The 23105-nt window shown below is 40.8% G+C and overlaps 1 protein-coding gene across 7 annotated transcripts in view; it reads right to left on the bottom strand.

Moving 5' to 3' along the window:
• Positions 1-23105, bottom strand: part of ATP11A (ATPase phospholipid transporting 11A) — a 145546-nt gene that overhangs the window by 8752 nt on the left and 113689 nt on the right. For 4 of the 7 annotated variants that reach the window (XM_072994605.2, XM_072994607.2, XM_072994606.2 and 1 more), the window contains 7 exons: positions 21088-21147; positions 13265-13392; positions 11822-11957; positions 10399-10422; positions 3519-3584; positions 2477-2580; positions 53-218 (listed from right to left, as the gene is read on the bottom strand). In XM_072994605.2, the coding sequence (XP_072850706.2) occupies positions 53-218; positions 2477-2580; positions 3519-3584; positions 10399-10422; positions 11822-11957; positions 13265-13392; positions 21088-21147 (684 nt within the window). The remainder of the gene's footprint in view (positions 1-52; positions 219-2476; positions 2581-3518; positions 3585-10398; positions 10423-11821; positions 11958-13264; positions 13393-21087; positions 21148-23105) is intronic. The other 3 variants (XM_020794307.3, XM_020794304.3, XM_020794305.3) reach the window with 1 other exon arrangement.

The following is a 23105-nucleotide window of genomic DNA, read 5'->3' as shown; positions in this document are numbered from 1 at the left end:
GAGATTAGGTACTCTTTACAAATTACCATAAATATGTAATACTGTATTTTACCTGGGTTCTTTCTGTTGCTGTGGGCCATAACTGCCTGCATAAAACTTTCTTCAGTACATCTGGAAGAAGGCTCACAATTATGAGCATTATAATACCCAACCATGCAGGACCGCTCGACAGCATTTGCAGGAACACATAGTACATCCTCTGGTAATTCAGAAAAGGCCTAGTGGAAGAAAGACATAGAGTCCACTGGAATAAAAAAAATCCAACTTATACCAAGAAAATTGGAGATTTTATAAGGATTTTTTTCTGGTTTATTAATTATATGAATACAGTTTTGACCATTAAATTTCCAGTAATAATTTCCAATAATCATCTATTAATCATTATTTCATAAGATGCTTCTCCCGCTGGGTAAATAAACAAAACATATGGAATGTTTTCCTCATTCTTTCCCCCCTCTTTAAGATGTGTAGTATAACAGGTAGATTGTTAGACCAGGATTTCAAGAGCTCTGGATTAAAATCATGGCTCAACCAGGTAAATTCACAGGGCAGGGGGCAACAATAAACAATTACTTTAACATCTCACGTATCTTGAAAATGCTTTTAAGGTTGCCATAATTTGGAACTGACTTGATGGTGCAAAACAACACAATTTACATCTACCTTCATTCCTCTTCTCTTTCTACTGGAGGAAAACCTATTTGGAAAGCAACTGCAATTATAATACACAGAAACTGTGGACCTTATAACAGAAGTTCTAAGAAAACTAAAATTCAGATTCAGGCCTGGATTATCATAGATCCAAAGCTTCTCTTTCTTGCATAGCTTTCCCCCTAACTTAAAGATTTCTCCAGAGACCTGAGCTAAGTCTTTTGCAGCTGTTATAAGAAAAAGTAAGGCCTGTAAAAATGCTAACACAATAGAAAAGTATGATGAAATCTGATAGTTGTTTTAGGCCACACACTACACCAGAACACAGACAGAGTTCTAACTCCTGTCCTCTGAAGATGCTGGCCACGGAGACCAGCGAAACATTAGGAAGAAAAACCTCCTGAACACAGTCAAACAGCCTGAAAAACTTAGAACAACCATCGGATCCTGGCTGTGAAAGCCTTTGAGCATATATATGATGAAATCTCTTTAAATACAATGAAGATAAGAATACCCATGGGCACAGATGGCAGAAACCTGTGAACTACAGGGACATCTAGTAGCTCCTTTGGTAACTGAAAAATTACCGGTTAATTGAAAGTGTTGTGCAGCTGCTGTCAACATATACTCCACGTTACTGTTCAAGTCTCTTTATGTATTTGTTTGGACATCGATCCATGGAAATATGCTTCATGGATTGGAGTTGCTTTTGCAGCTGATGAAGACTGAGGTTGCTGTATCAGCTTGTCAGACTGTGGTCAGTTAGCATTCTGTACCATCAGACTGTTCCTTTATTTTTAAAATTGTGGTCTGTTATATTGTTTTCTTTTAGTTTACAGTGGTGCCCCACATAGCGACGATAATCCGTGCAGCCAAAATCATCGCTATACGGATTCATCGCTATGCAGAATAAAAAAGCACATAGGAATGCATTAAAACCCATTTAATGCGTTCCTATGGGCAAAAAAACTCACCTTTATGCGAAAATCCTCCATACGGCCACCATTTGCGCTGCCCAGTAAGTGAGGAATCCGGGCGAAAACACAGCGGGCAGCCATTTTGGCATCTTCTCCGCTCCAGCCCCTCCCCCTCCCACCTCACAGCTGATCGGCACTGGTCTTAGAAGCTTCCCCAGGCTTGCCCAGTAGGTAAATAGGCAGTGGAAATGCACTGGGGAAGCCTCTGAAACCTGTACAGTGTATTGTTTAGAACAAGAATAGACAAGATGTGACCAGGAAGCCATATGAGGCTTCCCTTGTTTCTGCAGTGGCTGCCCCCAATTTTGGATATGGCACTGAGACCATTTTACTTTAACGCAGGGGGCAAAGGGAGCATATGACTTGTTTTTAAATCATATTATACTCCTGACAAAGAATACAGCTATGGTCTTTCGTAAATTCACACACACTTAGAGCCTGCCACAAATTTTATGGGATTTTTTTTAATGCCCAGCCTATCAAGATTCCAGGAGCTGATAGCAGGCTTGTGTTTGAGATTTTAGTGACCCAATAAAGGTATCACCCCACACTTGTCTTCAGATTACATTACCAAAGGTCCTTAGAAGCAGTTTATCTGGGGGAAAACAGGGTATGTATCCTCATCTACTTTGAAGTGAAATCTTTCTGCGGGGCTTTGTTTTTGGTGAGGAGTAACCACATCTACCAACCCAAGCTTCTTTGAAAAAAGGCATGATAACATTCTTACATAATAAATATGTGTAACACAACAATCATGATGAGACATTAGGTCCAATTTTGTCTAATACATCACTTCCTGTGAGTTTAGCATTCTGGAAATTTCATGATGGGCCACAGGAGTTTCTTACCAGATGACCCCTCCCCACAGAAGGGAAAAGACAATGTAGAAAAGTAATGATCCCCAGATCACAAAGTGGTTGATCCATGTCCAGTAGTGTGTATCCAGTGCAAGCTGTATGAAAAGATATTTAGATAAGCAACTTAGGGCAGATGACAGAATAGGATGACAGCTAAGTATTTAATTGACTTAAGGAGATGTCACATTTACTTAAAATGTTGGATGCCACAATATTTTGAAAAGTAATATTTAGCAACAAATGTAAAAAAATATGAATTTTTATCTTTACGTGCTATGATTTTTAATCATATAGAATAAGTAATGGCCAACTACTGGAAAACAAACTTAAAGAATTAACAAACTGACTATAAATTATAGTAGATAATATTTGCACGTATCAAGATTAGATTTTCTGCTTTCTCACTTTACTCTTCTCTACCATTCTAACTAAGTCTGACCTTCCATCTATACAATCTCCTACTATATTCCTTCTTGCCCCAGGAACACATGACCCTTCACAGCTATTTGCTCTCTTTCCTTGCCATCTCTACAGTCGCTTCTGCAAAGTCATTCTCTGGATCACTATTCAGCCACTGAGATAGGCATCCATCTCTCTAAACCAAGGGTGAACAACTGAGTTGAAACAGGGGGCCAACTGCAACCTCAACCCCCAAGAACCTGCCAGTAGTTTTAGGAGAGCTCTTCAGCTGGATGCAGCCCATCTGCCACACTTTGCTAACCCCTCTTCTAAAGAAAAGAGATGTCCGATGCCAAGGAAATGTGGTCCTGTTTAGTACAATGCATTTCCAGGCAATCTGTCTACCAAGTCACTTTATTTTTGTCATTGTTGAATCTACTGCCAATCAATGTGATTTCGTGACTTGGATATTATGCCTTGATATTATAAAACTGAGATGTCTTCTGTTAGTTTTCTTTTCTGTAAACAAAACAAAACAAAAAAATCCCAGACCTCTTAACTTTTCCTCAAAGGGAAGGAATTTCAAGAAGTGGTATTTATTGAGTTTCAATAGATGACACATAGAAGAACATACCTTCAGAGTGACTGTGAAAACTAATACAGTAAACACCAATGTCCCAAAAGTCCAGTTTCCAAACATCTATGGAGAAAAAAATTCATAAATTCCAGATTATATATTTTCTACTACAGCATAGTTGTTAATAATGTGGTACTTCCCTCCACCCCAGAAAAAAAAAGTTTTCGAAGCTCTGGACCACACTTAAATGTTTTCATGGAAGTATGCGTTTTCACTAGTTGTGGGCCTGACATAAAGCTTGCAAGCTGGTAGCATTGGGACATGAGAAGTATTAGTGGTATTAGTAGGCCTGGTAGAACTCTTTGAGTTTTGCGGAAGTACATAAAAGGTTAAAAAGGAAAGATTAGATAAGGAAGACATCTCCCAAACCTCCCAATCAGGGTGATGCAAGCTAAGGGAAGTAGTAATACTACGCGCCCACTAAATGGGCATGACTGTTCAGGACAGAAGACACATGGGTTGGGAGAACGAATGGAATGGAACGACTGAGGCCCTTTTGTTACACTTGCTCTCCTTGTGACATGAAAAAAATAGCACAGCGCTTCCACTACCATTTTCAAAGTACTCTTACTGTTTATTTTTTTCTAACTCTCCCATCAGAAGAGTCATGTACACTTTTTTCCAAGCTGAACAGGGAGAGCATTGGGATAAACAGAACAAATACTGTACATAAAAGCACAATTAGTACTAAATACAAAACAAAACAAAAATCAAATGATTACAGGTATCAGAAAGATGTGGTTTTATTTGCATTGGGCACTAAATGTTTCTTTTTTGAAAACTATACACTAAATGTGCATCTTCCACAAAATGCAGAATACCCATATTACACCAGTTACTACAGTGCAGTGGTAAAATTCCACTCACACATTTCTCAACTGCTCTTCCCTACAAAAAGCCTTTCAAGGGTCCACAGACCTTTTGAGATATAGTACAGAGAGAGCTGAAGTGAGAAAGGTAAACTGGGAATAACTGAGAGGGGTCTGGGTAGAGTTTTCCTCCTTTGATTTCCCACACTGTTGCCTATTCCATGGATTTTTCACAGTACTGTAGTAAAACTGGTAAGAATTAGAAACTGGCAAATGAACCAGAAGGCAAGAGTGAAACAGTTCATGAAGTAATCAAAGGTGTTGTGCTAAGAAATGGATTAAGAAATGGGAGCAGCAGGCAGACTACTATCAGTTTCCATGCTGTGGCGATGGTAGTTAGTGTCTGAGATTAACAAAAGCTAATCATTTACTTATACAAAAGTTTTCAATAAACTTTTGTTAACTTAAAGCACTGTAAAAATGTAATGATAACAATAAATATTTTTAAAATGTATATAATCTTGAATCACTATATTTTGTTACTGCATATTATTTCACTGTTCGTTAAAAGAGTAAGCGTCACAGGTGTGAGGAGTTGTGTGGGAATGAATAAAAATGAAGGTAATCGGATAGCAATATCTATTTCAGAAGCAATTGTATATGTAGCGAACGATAATAAATATCACAAAGTATAGGTTCTGTAAGACAAATTTATAAAATAGATGTGTAAATTATCATTCCAAATTTTTTTGTTAATGCTAAGATTTAAATAAATGCAATTTAACTGAATTGAAAACATTCTGGACTGCGAATTGTTCTGGATGACATTTCAACTTTAAAAGAGGAATGATCAAACTAGATGTTATCATCCTAACAGCTACATCTTCTCACTCCCACTTTTGATCAAAAAATAAAAATAAAACCTGGTAGCTTATCTGTTTGGCTTTCTCTTACTGCTGACATTCTAAGAAAACTGGAACAAGGTATACTGATATCTGCTATTCTAGACTGCTAGAACACTTTTGCAGATAGGGCCGTGGTGCACCCAAGCGACACTCTGCTATTCAGTACAGTATTTCAAAATATAAGCCATCCAAGAGCATATTAGTAGGAAAGCAGCAATTTGATTTGCAATTTGCACATAATACTATTCATTACAGGATTGTGTTAACATGTAAAGAATTTCTAAAACCTAAAACAGTACATAAGGGGCCAAAAGCCTTTTTTTTTCATGTGCACTGCAAACCTCTGTATGCGCAGTGTTCTTTTCTTTGGCCCGTTATGCAAGAAAGTGTTCGTTCTTCTCTTGTGTGTGTGTGTTGAGTTCTGTTCTTTTCAATGGGGCAATCTCTGGCTTGAATAACTTGGCAGCAACATGGAGCAAGCATTCTTCTGCAAGAGAAGTTGTGCTGTGCCACTAACAATTATTTTGTCCTGCAATACTAATAATAGAGTTCCCTCCCCTTTTGTTAGGTACATAAGAAATAAAAGGAACTGTAACAGTATATGACCGTGTATAAACCATAAATAGGACCCACGTGTTACATCCTGGCACTGATCAAACAGCCTGCTGATGGTGTGTGCAGCGAGCTAAGTCTTGACTACCTCCTCATCAGTTTAACTAAGAGAAGACACGAGTACAAAAGCAGGTTGCAACGGGAGACACACAACTCTGTCACCTCATCCTGAGAGAGACATCTCATCTCTTAAGACAAACCAACAGACCACTGAGGGACTAAAAACAAGGAGAAAATTTAAAAACCCTATATCTCTGTTATAGAAAAACAGGGGTAGGAAGAATCAGGTCTCTTTTATAGAAGCTCCAAGCCTTTGGTTACAGAGGGATAAATGAGATAACAACAGATAAAGTGAAGAAACAAAAAGACATGTAGAAAAAGGGATTAAATTTCTATCACCCTGGGCCACGCCAAGGTAGGGCTGCACATAAAGATGCACCTGTAATGTAAAAGTGTATTTTTTGAAAATAAATATAATGAGTTATGTACCAAGATCGTTGAGAGCTAAAAGTTGTTCAAATTTAGGATGATTCTAAAATAAATATCTACCAACTAGACTGTCTTTCACTTCATTTATGAACATAAATTCTTAGTTTGCATTTGATTACTGAAGAATTAATTGAATGCCTTGAGGCTAAGGGTTATTACTTTTTTGCAGTATGGCCCTAAAAGATTATACCAAGAAAATTGTAAGACATATAAAGACTCTCCTGAATTGTTTATAAATTAGGCTGTTGTTTACCTTAACTTTGTACATTGCAATGGCTAAATGACTAAAGCAGTAAGGAGAGGCAGGGCAGTGGGTACCTTTTTAATTTTCTTCTCTTATACCTGGTACTTAGGTCTTCTCCTTCCTTCCTTCCTAAACAGTGGTTCTCAATCTTGGGTTCCCGGATATTCTTGGATTACAACTCCAAGAAATCCGGGCCAGCACAGCTAATGGTGAATGCTTCTGGGAGTTTTAATGCAAGGACATCTGGTGACGCAATGCTGGGAACTACTGTTTTCATGGCTTGCTGCTCTAACATTAGGACAGCTAAATCTCCAAAACAACAACAAAGAGTGAGGAATTGGCAAACAGAGAGGAGGAAGTTTTCAGTCATCCTTGTATTCAGCTTGTTAAGGTAGATGCTGTGGCTATTCACCAGGAGGCATAGTTAGAGCACAGCCATCTTAACAAGTTGGAAACAAGGCTGACTGATAAGAATCCTTCATTCCTCCCTAGCTGTCTTAATGTCAGGACAGTAAGCCTTTAAAAGACAAAAAAGAAATGGGATAGGGAGGAGGAAACAAGCAGATCTAGGTTTGGGAAGACAAAATTCAAACAATTAAGAAGCTGAAAACAAGGCTGAGTGCCAAATTTCTTCCCTCTCTCTGGTAACTCCTGTGTGGCTGGCTGAAGTGAACTAACCAGAGAAACCCAACTTCCTGCTTCACAGTGGATCTATTAACTTTTCCCATTGTACGTATAGTTGCAGTTGCACTAGGCCGATTTAAATCACTGGAACTTATGAAGGAGTTGACTCAACATATTCCTACTGATTCTACTCTAGCATATTATGCTAAACAACAGGGTTTTAGCCTGTGTATAGTCTATAAATTAAGCCTTTTAAGTTTTATCAATTAAACATGGTATTATAAGTTATCATTTTAAATGCTAAATAAATTAGACTTCACTGCTAATACATTTGCCGGTTACCTTGGTAGATGGCAACAAGACCAGCATTCCTGGAGAAATGATTCTTAAAAGTCCTACAAATACAGTGGTGCCTCGCTTAACGATTTTAATCGGTTCAAAAAATTCATCGCTATGGGAAAACATCGCTAAGCGAAATGCATTTTCCCATAGAGATGCATTGAAAACCGGATAATCCGTTCCAATGGGAACAGATTGCCGTCCTTAAGCGAAAATCGCCATAGGAAACATCGCTAAGCGAAACGCAGTTCCCCCATTGGAATGCATTGAAACCTTTTCAATGCATTTCAATGGGGGAGAAAAAAAATCACCAAAAATTCAAAAAGAGTCAGAACGAAGCCAAATTTGGTTAACAAAGGGTTTATTAAGTGCACTAATGATTTCAAGCACTCTAAACCCTTTTTAAACAATTTAACACATTTTAGAAATAGCGAAAACGAAGCTGTCAAAAACATCGCTAAGCGAAACAGGGAGACCAACAGGGAGACCTAAACTGTCATCGCTAAGCGAAGCAAGGTCCCGAACATCGCTATGCGAAAGTCCCCCATTGGAAACATCGCTAAACGGAGCACAAGATCGCTCCAAAAACCTCATCGCTAAGTGAATACATCATTAAACGAGGCAATCGCTAAGCGAGGCACTACTTATAAGATACTGAAAGATATCTTAACTCTTTCCCGCACTACACAAAATATCATTTTTTAAAAAAAGCATAAAAATAATATTTCCTTTGCTTGGCTGATTTTCACTTCAAAACCTCTTTTGCTTTTCTTCCCAGTATCAAGAACCACATACAGACAGCTATCAGCTGAAAACATTCTGGTGTTCTGATCTACATGAAGATCGTTGGGTCTTGAATTTATTAATTACCAATGTTTTCTAGTTTTGGCTTTGGCATGATGATTAACAGCATTCCTTAATTATGACAGAGAAGCATACTAGATGGTTACTAGGCATGGGCAATCTACTAAATGCATCCCTGCCTCACCAAGAGGCCCATTCTTAGCCTGAATTTCAAAAGCAACCAGTTCAGACCTCTGTCTTTGCCTATCGAGTCTGTTGGGCAAGAAAAGGAGGCAGTCGAGATATATTTCTCTGTCTGGTAACAAAAAACAATAAAAAGGGTGACCCCACCCACTGCTGGCTTCAGCTCCACCTATGGCTAGCATTTAGCCCCTGAACAGAACATAGATTCCTTACTCATCTTACAAAATCATGCACCTGAAAATGATGCAGAAATTAGAAAACAATTATCTTTGGATATATTTAAAAATCTTGATTTTTCCACTGCTGCTGCTGCTTCTATATCTGCAAGCAAACTTAGCTTGTCCTTGGTTACTTATTTGTAATCAGTACAATCTTGCCTCAAGAGAATTGGTATCCTGAGGATGTTCTTTCAGCTCTTAACTCTTTGTGCCCATGAAAATAATAGCAGAGCAGATTGTAGGCAAAAAATATGGAACAATGACTCTTTATCAAACAAGGGCTACTGTACAGAAAGCATCTTTTATCTTTGTGTCCTATTTGTACAGTCAACTAACTGAGAAAAGAGAATTCTCTCAGGTGCATAAGGAAGTCATTCTGTCTCACAGGGAAGCCAATAAGTGCAAACACGGAAAATGAAAGAATGAAAGGAAATCATTTGCACTTCTTGTCAGCTATAAGCTCCTCTTAAAGGACTTTGTCCAAATGCTGTGAGAAATGACATACACACATTATCCTAATCTCAGCTCTGCATAAATAAGTGTAATTTTTTTTTCCTGGCATAAAAAACTTATTCTTCTGATTATTGGAAGACTGCATCACTTAGCTTTTGAACACTGGATAGAAAATTTGTTATGCTGTCCTCTAGTTCTTTAATTCTTGGATGCATTGCAGACAAACAAACAAAAGCCTCTAGGAAAGCCAAAATACAATAGTAGCATCAAAACAGACTTGATTAATATTACAAAAAGTTCTTCACATGGTCCAGAAAGATAGGCTCTTTCTCTGGGTGGCAGAGAACATTCTACAGAAGGCCTCTGGTAACTAAGAAGGCCTATCAACAGTATGGTCTACCCAAATTCTGACAATAGTGGTATGTACTAGGATAAAGATTTTAGCATCTGCACAAGTTTATGCAGCCTGTAATGTAGTCTAGATTGCCACTGTCTCATACCTCAGATAAGGGTTTTAAAAAGCTCTAGAATCCACAGCCAGCATGGTCAATGGCCATGTTAGCTTGGGGATTCTGAAAGTAGTACTGTAGTGTAAAATAATAACTTCTCCCTGCTCTGTCTCGGATTTTATTTTGAAGCCAAGCCTACAAAGTCACTGATTGAGACCTCAGGATGTAAAGATTAGCGTTTCTATTGGTTCTACACCTTGATTTACTCAATTACTATTTTAGTCTATTTCTATCAAGTGATCTACTAGGCAGTTCTATGTTTTTCAGCCAATGAACGACTATTCTCCAAACCTATCTACTTCATTTCCATAGCTTCCTCTCTTAAATTGAATTGAGCTAGCACATTTGTTTCTCTACTCAACAGTAGTTATATGAAATATCCACCTTGTAATTCTAATATACGTTAAATTACAAAACAAGTAAATTAGTTGAAAAAAGAGAAAATTATGGAAATGTTTAACAATTAAGATATGCCTCTACTTTTACGAAGCAAGAAATCCTATGTAAACCCATAACCTCTTGTCCTTTCGGTGTTGTTGTTTTAAGTAAAAAGGGGCAAAATTTTGTATGTAGTATTTCAGTGCAATAAGAAAGGGGGAAACAGGAATGTTTTTCCTGGGACTATCTGATCTGAAGTTGGACAGAGAAAGAGGAAAACACACATCATGACAAAACCAAGCAGTCTTACCATGTGAGTGTTGGCTGTCATTAGCTGAGGATAGGAAGAGAAGCAAGTAGCAAAAAAGGAAAAAAAAGCAAGACACAAATAAAATAAACCACATAAATGTTAACATGCAAATAAAAAAGCAGAAGGACCTTAAAATTATATTCAGTGTCACTTAACAACAAGTACAAATAGAAATGTCTTGAATGGGTGTGTGTTGTTCTATTCAGACCAATGACAATGCTTTATTGCTATGATATCCGAATGTCCATTTTTCATAATGGAAGTTATAAATAAATCAAACAATTGAAAGTACAAAGTTCATATTAATGGTGAAATGAACCATACTAATAATACATGGTTCATAGAAGAAAACATATCCTTCCTAATGGCACTGTAGCTATTTATTATAACTTGTTTTATTACTTATTTATAATATTTATATGGAATAACCAATTTCTCTGGGTAATTCACTAAGATTTTTTTTTAAAATTATAATATGATATTGAAAAAACTGAAGGTTGTAAAGCAATACATTACAGCGTAAGATAACCAGTAAGTGAGAAGAATGAAAATATATTTTATAGTAACATCAGATAAGATGACAGATAATACCTGTGACTGTGTTTACACATTCTTAGCTTATCTTAGCTTATTATGAACTACTACTGTGCTGGCATGTGCTCATTGTTGCATCTGCTGTGTCTCTCCTCAACTGGAGAGGGTGACACTGGATAGGCTAGAACATCTCATTGCTCCTAAATAAGCCAGGATTAGCAAGCCAGCAATGCTTTATTGGTGTCCTACAGATCCCAGATTATTTGCGAGCAACAAACTCAAAAAAGAGGTTCAGATACCAATGTGTTGTAGTTAATGTTATCCCCCCACACAAATGGCTACATGTACCAGCAAGTGGCTTGTTCATATTTAGTTAAGAATCCTGGCTATTATCATGTGCAAACACAGCTAATGGATTAAAATTCAAGATTAAAATTTAAAATCTAGGAAAAAGTCTTCAACTAGTGCTTGAAAATAACGGCAAAGCAAGGCAAGGCTCTTTGGGTAAGGTATTCTGTGAGTGAAGCTGTAAAGCTCTCAGTAGGAGCTAGCTGCCTTGTTGCACTTGGTGAGACAGCACTGAAGTAAGATCATGTGGAAGAAGATAATTCTTCAATGTAGCCTGGCCCTAGGGCTTTAATGATATTAAATCTAGCACTTTAAAACTGACATCTTGCATAATGAATTGAGATTCTACTATTTTTGTCCTTTCAACAGAAAACCTCCCAATGTTTTCTGTTCACAAATAACCATATTAACTATAGCTAAGTTAATGAAATACTGCATTATATTTATTTATGGGGAAAAATGTAAATAACACCTTATATTAATTGAAATACTTTCAAATTCCCCCCCCCCCCGAGTAACTTTATTCAAAGTAGATGCTCACCTGTCCATTGCTGGTCACAGTTGAGTTGTCAAACAAGAAATAGGCACCAAAGAAAAAGACAACGGCATCAAATACTCCCAAGAATGTCCAGTAAATGAAAACACGCCAGCGTAAATGGGCATTCTTGGCAACATCCCTGAATAATAATGATGACAAAGACAAAATTTTAAAATATTAAAGTACTCTGTCTTCTTGAGCATCAGCAATTCTCTAACATAATCTACCGGTATATAGAATGTAATCTATACAGAGTTAATCTATATGTTATTCTGTGTGTACAGCATAGCTTTCCATTTTAGTAAGGAACCAGTATTGGCAAGCACACCAGTGGTGATCCCATCTTATGTATTAAAAAGCAACACTAGAGGTCTCCAAAAGATTGGAATTCATTTCCAGAGACTGCTGTTTGTAAACTTTAACAGCTACAGAGGGTTTTGTTTTAATCCACTTGTTTTGCATCTGATACAAAATCAGAGATACTGGAGCCCTGATGGGAACCCTACATATTTCACTTATGTTATTGTTCAACATTAATTTCACCAGCTTCACCCTATGATCCAGTGCTATGCTTGGGGACAGTGACTGGCCCTAGGCTACCCCAAAAACTTTACAGCCGAACAAAGATTTTTAACTCAGGTCTCCCCAGTGTTTGCCTGAAATGCTGCCTCACACTAACTCTCAAACATGGATCATAATGGTATGACTTCAATTTCTGCAGGTACAAGAGAATGGTATAATGGATATTGTGATGGACTAGGACTCTGGATACCTGGATGCGCTTCCCCACTTGGCTGTGCAAATTCACAGGATAGTGACTGTGATAAACCATTCCTTAAATATCTCACATGCGTATCTTGAAAACACCATTAAGGTCACTTTAAGTCGGATGTGACTTGATGGCACACAATGTAACAAGGAAATTAACAACGACAATGTGAGAATTTTTGCAGCAATACTGTCCCATGAGGCACTTCAGTAGATTCATACTGTAATGCACAGAGGCAATCCCACTATTGCTGTTGCCACTTATCCTGACTACTAAACAGATCCTGAAATCCAATCCCTTTCAGCAATGAAAAAAAAAATGTTTTCTTCTTGTGGTATTGGCAAACATACGTGCTAATGTGTGATAACCTCAAACCTCATATATATTCCCTTCTTTTAAAAATGCACATATGTTTCTTTTTAAGTATACATTTACAATCCAAAATAGCAATTTTGAGTAATGAGCAATGGCACACCACTCTTGCCTAAAAACTCCTAAAAGCCCAAAGAGAAGAGCGCAAACCCATATTAACAAAAAGTTTCCATTCCAAACTATAAAACAGGGGTTGGGAGCCTCTGGTCTGCCATATGTACTTCCCCATCTTTCACAGATGGAAGTGGAACATGGTCTCATAAACAGATCTGAAACATCCATTGAAACAATTTTATTAGCGCTACCTGTACAGTGAGGGGTCTCTCTTGAGAGTATCTGAACTGACATGTTGTTCCATCAGACTGTACAACAGAATAGGAAGGGAAGTAAAGCTGATATTGTACAGAGTAAGATACGCAGTATCGTATAAAGGCTGTAGACAGAGGAACAAACCGTATCAACCAGTTATAATGTAATTATAAGGTACTGTAGTAGTAATGATCAGAAAGAAGCAAATGATAACATTACTCCAGAGATCTCCTACTAATACACAATAACATACATTATCCAACATCAGTTTCTCAGCAATCCAAGTTAATTTTGATTATTGTGGTCCCAGTTAATAAAATATCTGCTTACCAAGCACTATGGCTAAGGATACTTACACTGTACAATTGCAAGTTAATACGTACATGGTACAATAAAAAAAGACACAATCCCACCAAAAGTAAGCATTCAACTGGAAATATTTAAGGATTTGATTCACCCTCCCACTGAAAACTGTACATCAACCTGCTTAGTTTCAGGTGGATGAAGATGAAAAAGAGAGGTTACTTACCTGCAACCATGGTTCTTCAAGTGGTACTCTGTGAATCCACACAACTGGGTAACTGCGCCTGCGCAGGAATCCTCGGAATCTTCTAGAACTTTAGGGGAAAAAAGGTTAACGACATGTTACCCCTATTGTGCATGCCCCGTCCGCCTATTCCCCAGTTCCATTTTGGCTGCCCCCAGTTGAACTCCACAAAGCAACATAGGGCCAGTGATGGACAGAGGGGAGGCAGGGCGGGTATTGTGTGGATTCACAGAGTACCACTTGAAGAACCATGGTTACAGGTAAGTAACCTCTCTTTCTTCAGCGTTGACTCTGTGAATACACACAACTGGGTGACTAACTAGCTCGCTTACCGGATGGAGGGCCGTCACTCCAGCACAGATGTCAGAACAGCCCTTCCAAATGCAGCATCATTCTTGGCCCGGAGGTCCAACCTGTAGTGTGTGATGAAGGTGGACGCCGTCGACCAAGTGGCTGCCTTGCAGATATCCGGGACGTCCACTCCACGTAGCAGTGCCGTAGATGAGGCCATGGCTCTAGTGGAGTGTGCTCAAAGACCCTCCGGGACGTCTTTGCCTTGTAACTGGTGGGCTAGACCATTGGTTGACACAATCCACCTAGAGAGCGTAGACGGAGTGGTGGCAGAGCCTTTACGAGAACCATGAAAACATACAAATAGTCTGGTTGCCGAGCGAAAGTCCTTAGTTCGGGCAGTATAGAAAGCCAATGCTCTCCGAACATCCAACGCATGAAGTGTTCGTTCCACGTCTGAGGTTAGATTCAGGAATAGTGTAGGCAGTGAAATAGGCTGATTAAGGTGAAAACTTGACACCACCTTAGGGAGCAAGGACAAATCAGGGTAAAGGACTACTTTGTCCCAAAAAAACTGTAGGTAAGGGCTGTCATGACACAGTGCTGCCAGTTCACTAGCTCTCCTGGCCGAAGTGATGGCTACAAGGAAGAGCATCTTAAAGGATACTAACTTAATGTCTGAGGTTGCCATCGGTTCAAACGGTGGTTTCATGAGGACCTTAAGCACTAAACGAAGTGACCCCTGTGGCAGAGGTGGTCTTGCAGGTGGGCGCAGATTCAGGATGCCCTTGAGGAAGGCCTTAACAGTTGGGTGTGAAAACAGTCTAGCCGACTCTGATTCTCTAGATTGGAAGGAAATTATCGCTGACAGGTATACCTTTAAAGTAGAGAGTGCCAGGCCCTGATCGAAAAAATGACACAGATAGAAGAGCAGTGTATGCAGAGTTACCGGTCTAGGTGGTAGGTTCCTTGATTCTGCAAAGTGTAGGAAGTTATTCCATTTGTACTTGTATAGGAGCATCGTGGAAGGTTTCCTGGCCTGGTTGAGAATTTCACAGATCAGAGACTAATCCTCCAAGCTGTTAGGTGGAGAGAGGGCAGGTCCGGGTGGAAGACCCGGCCCTTATCCAGGGAAAGAAGGTGTGGAATGAGTGGTAGTCTCACAAAGTCTAACACCATGGCTCTGAGAGTGGTGAACCACGGCTGTCGTGGCCACCAAGGTGCTATTAGGATAACGTCGGCCTTGTCCTATCTGATCTTGACCAGTGTCCTTTGTACTAGAGGGAAAGGAGGAAAGAGATAGAGTAGATGTCTGTCCCAGCTCATCATAAACGCATCCCCCAATGATGTCAGGCCGCGTCCCGCACGGGAGCAGAACTTCCTGCATTTCGTGTTGGTGGATGTAGCGAATACATCTATCACCGGCATTCCCCACTTGTGACAGATCTCGTGATATGTTGAAATGTCCAATTCCCATTCGTGAGTCTGTTTGGGTAGACAACTCAACCAGTCTGCTAGCTCATTTTCCTCTGTTGAGACGTGTATTACAACGGGGAAGACATGGTGTTCGCAACACCATTCCCACAGGACCACCGCTAGGTAGAGTAGAGACATCAACATCGTGCCACTTTGCTTGTTTATGTAGTACATGGTCGTGGTGTTGTCCATGACTACCTGGACACCATGACTATGTACCAACGTCTGGAAGGCTTGGAATGCTTTTATGATGGCCCACATCTCCAGAAGATTTATATAAAGTTGACGTTCTTTCGCTGACCAGAGGGCATGAACGGTGTGGCCTTCGCAGTGGACTCCCCAGCCCGTCGGTCTGGCGTCTGTCGTGACTTGTACTGATAGGTACAGCAGTTGGAAAGGAGATGAGGGAGCGACATCCACCATGAGGAGATGAGGGAGCGACATCCACCAATCTAGTTGTCTTGCTAGTTCCCTTGGTCTGAGGGCGATAAGCTGTGCTCGCTGAGGACGCGCGAGATGATCTAGGAGTATACTGCTGTCTGAATGGATGGTAAGTCTGGTTGGATGAAGCAGAGTGGAATTGCTGCTGGCCATATGGTTTTCGCCATAAATATTTCTGATACTTTGGCTGCTGTTGGATAGTATATGACTTTGCAGTTTTCTTAATCTTGTGAAGGTTCTCCATCTTATCGTCTGTTTTCTCATTAAAGAGCCCTTTAGCGTCAAAGGGTAACTCTTCGATGTGAGACTTGGCTTCTTCGGTTATTCCTGAAGCACGAAGCCAGGCATGTCATCTCAAACCTACAGCTGAAACCATTGACTTAGACGCCACATCCGCAGCATGTCTAGATGCTAAGCGCTGGTGTTTAGCTACTGTAAGGGCTTCAGCATAGGTATTAAGAAGCATAGTCTTGTTCTAATCAGAGGCCATCTCCAGGGCAGGGAGGACTCTTGCCCACAGTTGCTTCTGGTATGCGCCCATCGCTGCCTGATAGTTTGCCACCCTCAGGAGGAAGGCTGCGAAGGAGTAAAGTTTCCTGCCCAGGACATGAAGTTTACGCCCTTCTCTGTTAGTAGGTGTCACCTTGGACCTAGCTGTAGACTCTGATGTGTTAGATTGTACAATGATTGAATTCAGGGTGGGATGTGTCACCAAGAATTCAGCATCCTCACCATGTGTACAATAAAGGTTCTCGATTCGTCGAGTAACCTGAGTGGAGTTAGGTGGCAAGGACCATGATTCTTTCACCAGCTCCAGAAGTGCAGGAATAACCTCTAGGCTGAGTGGTGTTGATTTGTCCTGCAGTATATCTCCAAAAACTAAGTCTTCTTTGGGTTGCATAGATTCCTTGGCTTCCAATTTTAGGGACTTGGCCATTCTGGACACCATCTGGGTGTACGAAGTGAAATCTTCCACTGGTGAGGAAGCAAGTGGGTCAGCAGAATCAGAGTCATGCATTCTACCCTCCATTTGGGACTCTTCAGGGTCCTCTGAATAGGTCTCCTCCTCTTGGTCTGAGGGCCCTGGGAGAGGATATCATCTTGCCCAGAAGGTTGAAGTGGGGCAGTCCCCCCAGATGGAAGAGAGTGGGTGGTAGCACTCGGTGGGGTTTGCTTGTTCCTATACTTGTCTTTGTTTGCTGGCAACACGGGAAATGAGTGCCTTTCCACATCAAGATATTTAGACTTTTTGTGTCCCCCCAGTGTGTTGTGATGCCTCCGTCTTCTACGTCGAGATGGAGAAGTGGAGGGGGATGATGAAGTGGAAGTATATGTATACCGGGCTCTCCTATGTATCCTTTTCCTTTCGTAGGCACAGGATAAGTCAGAAGAGGAGTCCTCATTCCTCCGACGGAGGCACGAGCGCTTGCGATCTATCTCAATATAAATGGGGTCATCATCGGGAGATCTGTTGTGGTGCCAAGAAGAACGGGGTACTACAAGTCTCTCCCTCTTAGATTGCCGCTGCCGCTTGGGCGGTAAGTGCTTCCTCTTCTCCGTTCTCTTTCGTGGTGGGGAAGCACGCTCCGACGATATAGAGGGGGATAGATCTGACGCCCGCCTGGCGTCAGGGCGTAATGGGCAGAAGCCTCACTAGAAGGGTTTACATCCTCTAGCTGGATTACATCTTCTAGCTGGCTGGGAGGATTACATCCTCTAGCTGGATTACATCCTCTAGCTGGCTGGGAGAGGGTGAGCAGCTTGAGAAAGATGTCGGAGCCGAAACCTGTCCCTGCGGGGGGGGGGGGACTGGCTGCCACTGAGGAGAGATCATCCCTCAATGAGCCCTCCAAAGGGGGAGATGGTAATGAGGCACAGGCCGGTGGAATATCTCGATGCCTGTCTTTCTTGGAGGGTTGCCCCTCTGGCTTGTTCCTTGTTTGAGATTTCTTTTTCTTTAGGTCCTCCCCTGAACCAAGGATGCCGCAGTGGTAAGGGACTTTTTCCCGCTTTCGCATTAGGCTTCTTTCCCACCTTAGCCACAGCTTTAGGCGCCTGCAAGGGCGGCGTGGGGGTGGCAGTACCCTCAAGTCGAGATGACCCTGGGGGGCTAGCAGGCAACTCCATAGTGTCTGGTTTAGAGGCATAGTGTGTCCTCTCCCAAAGATAAAATTTCAGCCTCTGCTGTCTGGCTCTGAGCTCAGGCTTCAGAAGGTCTTTGCAATGCCTGCAAGCTCGGGTCTGGTGATTTTACCCCAGGCAAATTAAACAGCATTCATGCCCGTCGGAAAGGGGAAACTTTCTGGCACAGGCTGCACACTCTCTAAGGGGCCCTGACTAGTACATAAAGCGGGGAGAGGCTTGGATTGCACTCACAATCTAGCGATAATCAAGGAGTCAAAGAGCGGGCAATAACAAAGTCGAGGCGGTCCGGGTAAGCCAAGGGAGACAGTCCGAAAAAGGGCGGGAGAAGCAGAAAAATCTCAGTCAAAACAGTCCAGAGTCAGTCCAAGGGGTAACAATCATAAGAATACACAGTCCGAAATCCGAAAAACGTGGTCAGAACAAACGGTCCGAGTTCGAAAATATCAGTAGCAAAGAAAATATTGTAGAGCTCTAGCGCGAGGTTCCTTTCGCAACGGCGGAAAAAATGGAACTGAGGAATACGCGGGCAGGGCATGCGTAATAGGGGTAACATGTCGTTAATCTTTTTTCCCCTAAAGCTCTAGAAGATTCCGAGGATTCCTGCGCAGGCGCAGCTACCCAGTTGTGTGCATTCACAGAGTCCACGCTGAAGAATGTGATCTCCATATAGGCTCACAACCTTCCTGCAGTGATTTCATTTACTACTGGATAACATCAAAAGATGAAACTAATATGGTAGACAACATTCCCTCTAATTTTCTGCCAGTGTGGGGCAGGGGACCTGGCTCGAGGGTGTGGAGTTCTGGCCGCAACTGTAATCAAATGGGCAGCAACACTGGCTGTGGGTGTGTGGCTCCAATGCAAGGTTGCACGGCCACGCACTTGTGCGGCTTGGAGGGAGCGTTGATGGCAGACATATGAATTTATTGTGGATCACAGCCTCACAGGACTTTTAAATATTTTAAACCCACACGGATATTAAACCCATCACTCATTCTCTCATTTGTGTGCACTATGCGACTGTGTGTTGCACTCAGTATTTCTACACTTCAGGTAGCGACCTCCTATTGTTTATATAATGAGGAATCATGAAGTGAAACATACAAAGCACTCAGCTGGAAGATTCGTTCACTCATTATGTTCCAGGGAGAAACATCAGCCCAATAAATATCTCTTTATATGTACTCCTCCTCACCATTATTGGAAGATAATAAATAATAAATAAGCAATCTGTACCATGTTTATTCAAAATTGGTAACTTCCTCAACTCACAAACAATGACATCCATTATATCTGTGAAGATTCTCAGTCATCCAGGTGAGGTTATCTGGAAGTGGAGTCATGGTAACTGGACTTCTTTCTTGTTAAGTTGAAGCGTTTTGCTACTCATCCAAGTAGCTTCTTCAGTCTGAGGAGAGCTGGTAGGAGATCCCCGATATATCCTCCATGTTTTACAGAGAGAAACATGAGTTCCCTGGTGTCACCTATTGTTCCAACTTTAGTGGAAGATAAGGAACTAAACACCTTCCAGAGGACAGCTTCGACCTATTGGTTCAGGTATGTGGACGATGCCTGGGTGAAGATCAAGATTCGGGAAGTACAAGCCTTCACAGATCACATAAACAGAGTGCACATAAACACAGTGCACAGTGCATCAAGTTCACCAGGGAAGACAACCGGCTGGATTTCATGGACTATGCAGTCATGATAGGACCCAATGGCAGTTTAGGAATAGAAATCTACAGAAAACCTACACACACTGATCAATACCTGTGATTTAGCTCTCATCACCCATTACAACACAAACTAAGGGTCATCAGGATGCTAAACCACAGAGCAAGAAACATTCCCACCTCCACAGAAGCCAAGAAGAAGGAAGATGGACATCTGAGGAGGACAATGAAACAGTCTGAGACCCAGAGCCGATTAAAGAACCTGGTCATTCCCTACATGGCGGGTGTGTCTGAAAATCTCAAAAGAATTTTCAGTAAACACCACATACCCATGCACTTCAAACCCACAAACATACTAAGGCAGAGACTCATCTGCCAAAAGACCAGACACCAAAACACAACAGGAGCAATATGGCATATGCGGTGCAATGCAAAGAGGAGTGTTCAGAACAATACATTGGATAAACTAAACAACCACTAAACAGGAGAATGACCCAACACAGGAGGGGCAGTGGCTCAGGACCACAATCAGCAGTGTTCCTTCATTTGAAGGACAAAGGACAGTCATTTGATGACTAAGATGTACTCATTTTGGATGGAGAAGATAGGTGGTTTGAGAGACAGGTCAGGGAGGCCATATATGTGCATATAGAAAATCCCTCACTCAACAGGGGTGGAGGCCTTGGATACAAGATGTCTCCTATTTATCATGCTGCCCTTACATCTGTCCCCAGAAAGATTAGAACCACACACACCAGAAAGGCCACTGTTAACGACTGTTAACGACACATGACAGTGGGTGGAGAAGGACTGCAGAAGTGGGATTATCCCTCACCCTCAGTCCTTTGTCCTTCTAATGAGCCTTTTCAGACCAGGGGGAAGTGAAACCAACATGGAGGATTTATCAGGGGTCTCCTACCAACTCTCCTCAGATTGAAGAAGCTACTTGGATGAGTAGTGAAATATGTCAACCTAACAAGAAAGAAGTCCAGTTGCCATGGCTCAGCTTCCAGATAACAACATCCATTGTTTTTCAAGACAATCATCCACTGTGACACTGAATTAACAGTGACTTTGTTTACACAGAAGTCTTCCCAAAAATCCCAGATGACGAATAGGGATTGTTTCTTTCAACTCTTTTCTAACCAAATCGAAGTTGACTGCGATACACGTAGAATCCCCATGACAATAAAAACTATTTCACATTGTTTCAATGATAAGGAGGGAGGGGATCAGTCTGAGATACCTGCTGTGAAAACCCACAGAAGAACTGGTATAAAAACTGAGGGAAAATGAAGCAGACATTCTGAAAGACAAAAGAAGCAGAAGATGCATGTTATCATACTATATAAATGAAGTAATAGTTTCACAGAAAGAAACCCATATTATAGTTCAATTCAATGTAAAATTTAGCATTTAACTAACAAGAGTAAAACCAAACTCACAAAAAAGCTACTCTTAAATTGTTATGAGAATTTCTATGGCAATGAACAGAACCTGTATTTGCAAAAATAAAGGGTGACCAAATAGAAATACACCACAATCCATTCACTTTTCTTAGCAATAGCTTGCATATCAGTCAGTCCCACCCTCAGAAACATAAAATGACATGTTCTTGGGTCATAAAAGGCAAAAGATGCCTTTTTCCAGACTTTGTGAGGAAAAGTTGAGAAGAACCTGGTGCATAATGATCAAAGAAATGGTTGCTGATGTTATGAAAGCAAGTGCAAAGACAAATAAACCGGATAGAACTACCACTAAGAGGGAACAGAAACAGAACTAGAAGTGAAAAAGAGAGGACTGCAGTTGCAATTACTTAGTTCCTAAAAAGATCTGCTGCAGTTGTGCAAAATTCTGCAGTACCATTTATCTGTCTTTCTACAAAACAAAATCTCATTACTGCATTTGAGCTTACTACAGTGGGGTCTTGACTTGAGAACTTAATCCGTATTGGAAGGTGGTTCTCAAGTCAAAAAGTTCTCAGGTCAAATCTGCATTTCCCATAGGAATGCATTGAGAACCATTTGATCCGTATCTGCTCTTTTCCGTCCATAGAAACTAATGGGAAGCTGCTATTCTGCCTTCGACCACTAGAGGGGGATATATTGTTTCTTTTTTTCTTAGGTCAAGAAAGGTTCAGGGAAGGCAGGGAAAATACAGTCCAGGCAGTACAGTACCAGGCAGTCCGAAGACTGTCTCCCAATCCACTCTCTAAACGCTGGGAGGAGTGAGGAAGCAGACAGGCACCCTTTTCACTGGCCAACAGTTAACTGAAAGTTCACATTTTGCACTTTCCCTGCCTCCCACGTGGTTTTTTTTCAGTCCTTAACTCAAATCTAAGTATGTAAGTCAAGTCAATATTTTCCTATGAGAGTGGTTCTTAAGTCAAAATGTTCTTAACTCAAGCCGTTCTTAAGTCAAGACCCCACTGTAATTAGATAGATTACTTGTGGGTTCACATTACGTATTTTAAGGCCTGAAATAATAAGAACTGAATACTACTGCAAATTAATGATGCCACTGTTCTGACATGAGAAAGAGAGAAGTATGTCCTTCATTTTGAAACACATTTATTTGGTGCATTACAAATTGGCCAGTAATCCTGTTCCATAGCTCTGCTGACACAACAGGGATGATATCATTTGCAGTGTCAGCTTTCTATTAATTGGGTTCTGTGCAACTCACATACAATGAGATGAAATTGTGTAAAACTTTTCCTAAAAGCAGGAAATCTTTAACTAGCAGTGATCTGCCACTGCCAGTGATGTCGCTCTCATTGTGCCAATGGAGCTACAGAACAGAATACTGGCCATTATGTCCTATTTTGGATAAAATGGGTGGATTTACTTGTTTTATCAGTAAATTAATGTATACTTTAGCATGTGAATGTGACAAAAAGATTAAATAATTTAGTTAATGTTAACTATCATGCTAAGATAACAGGATCAAGATAGTAAGAAAATATATAGCCACAATTTTACTATCCATTTTTATAAAGCACCCAAGGATGGCATTTTAAAAGTAGAGGTTTATGAGACTAATTATTATAAGTATGTTGTTGTTGTTTAGTCGTTAAGTCGTGTCCGACCCTTCGTGACCCCATGGACCAGAGCACGCCAGGTCCTCCTGTCTTCTGTTTCTGTCCATGGGGTTTTCTTGGCAAAGATCCTGGAGTGGCTTGCCAGTTCCTGCTCCAATTTTAAGTATAATTATAAGTATAATTATAAGTATAGTAGGGCATAAAGAATGATCTGGCCTATCAGA

Source organism: Pogona vitticeps, chromosome 3 (genome assembly GCF_051106095.1).
Source record: "Pogona vitticeps strain Pit_001003342236 chromosome 3, PviZW2.1, whole genome shotgun sequence".
NCBI lineage: Eukaryota > Metazoa > Chordata > Lepidosauria > Squamata > Agamidae > Pogona > Pogona vitticeps.
This window is presented reverse-complemented; position numbering and strand designations above follow the sequence as displayed.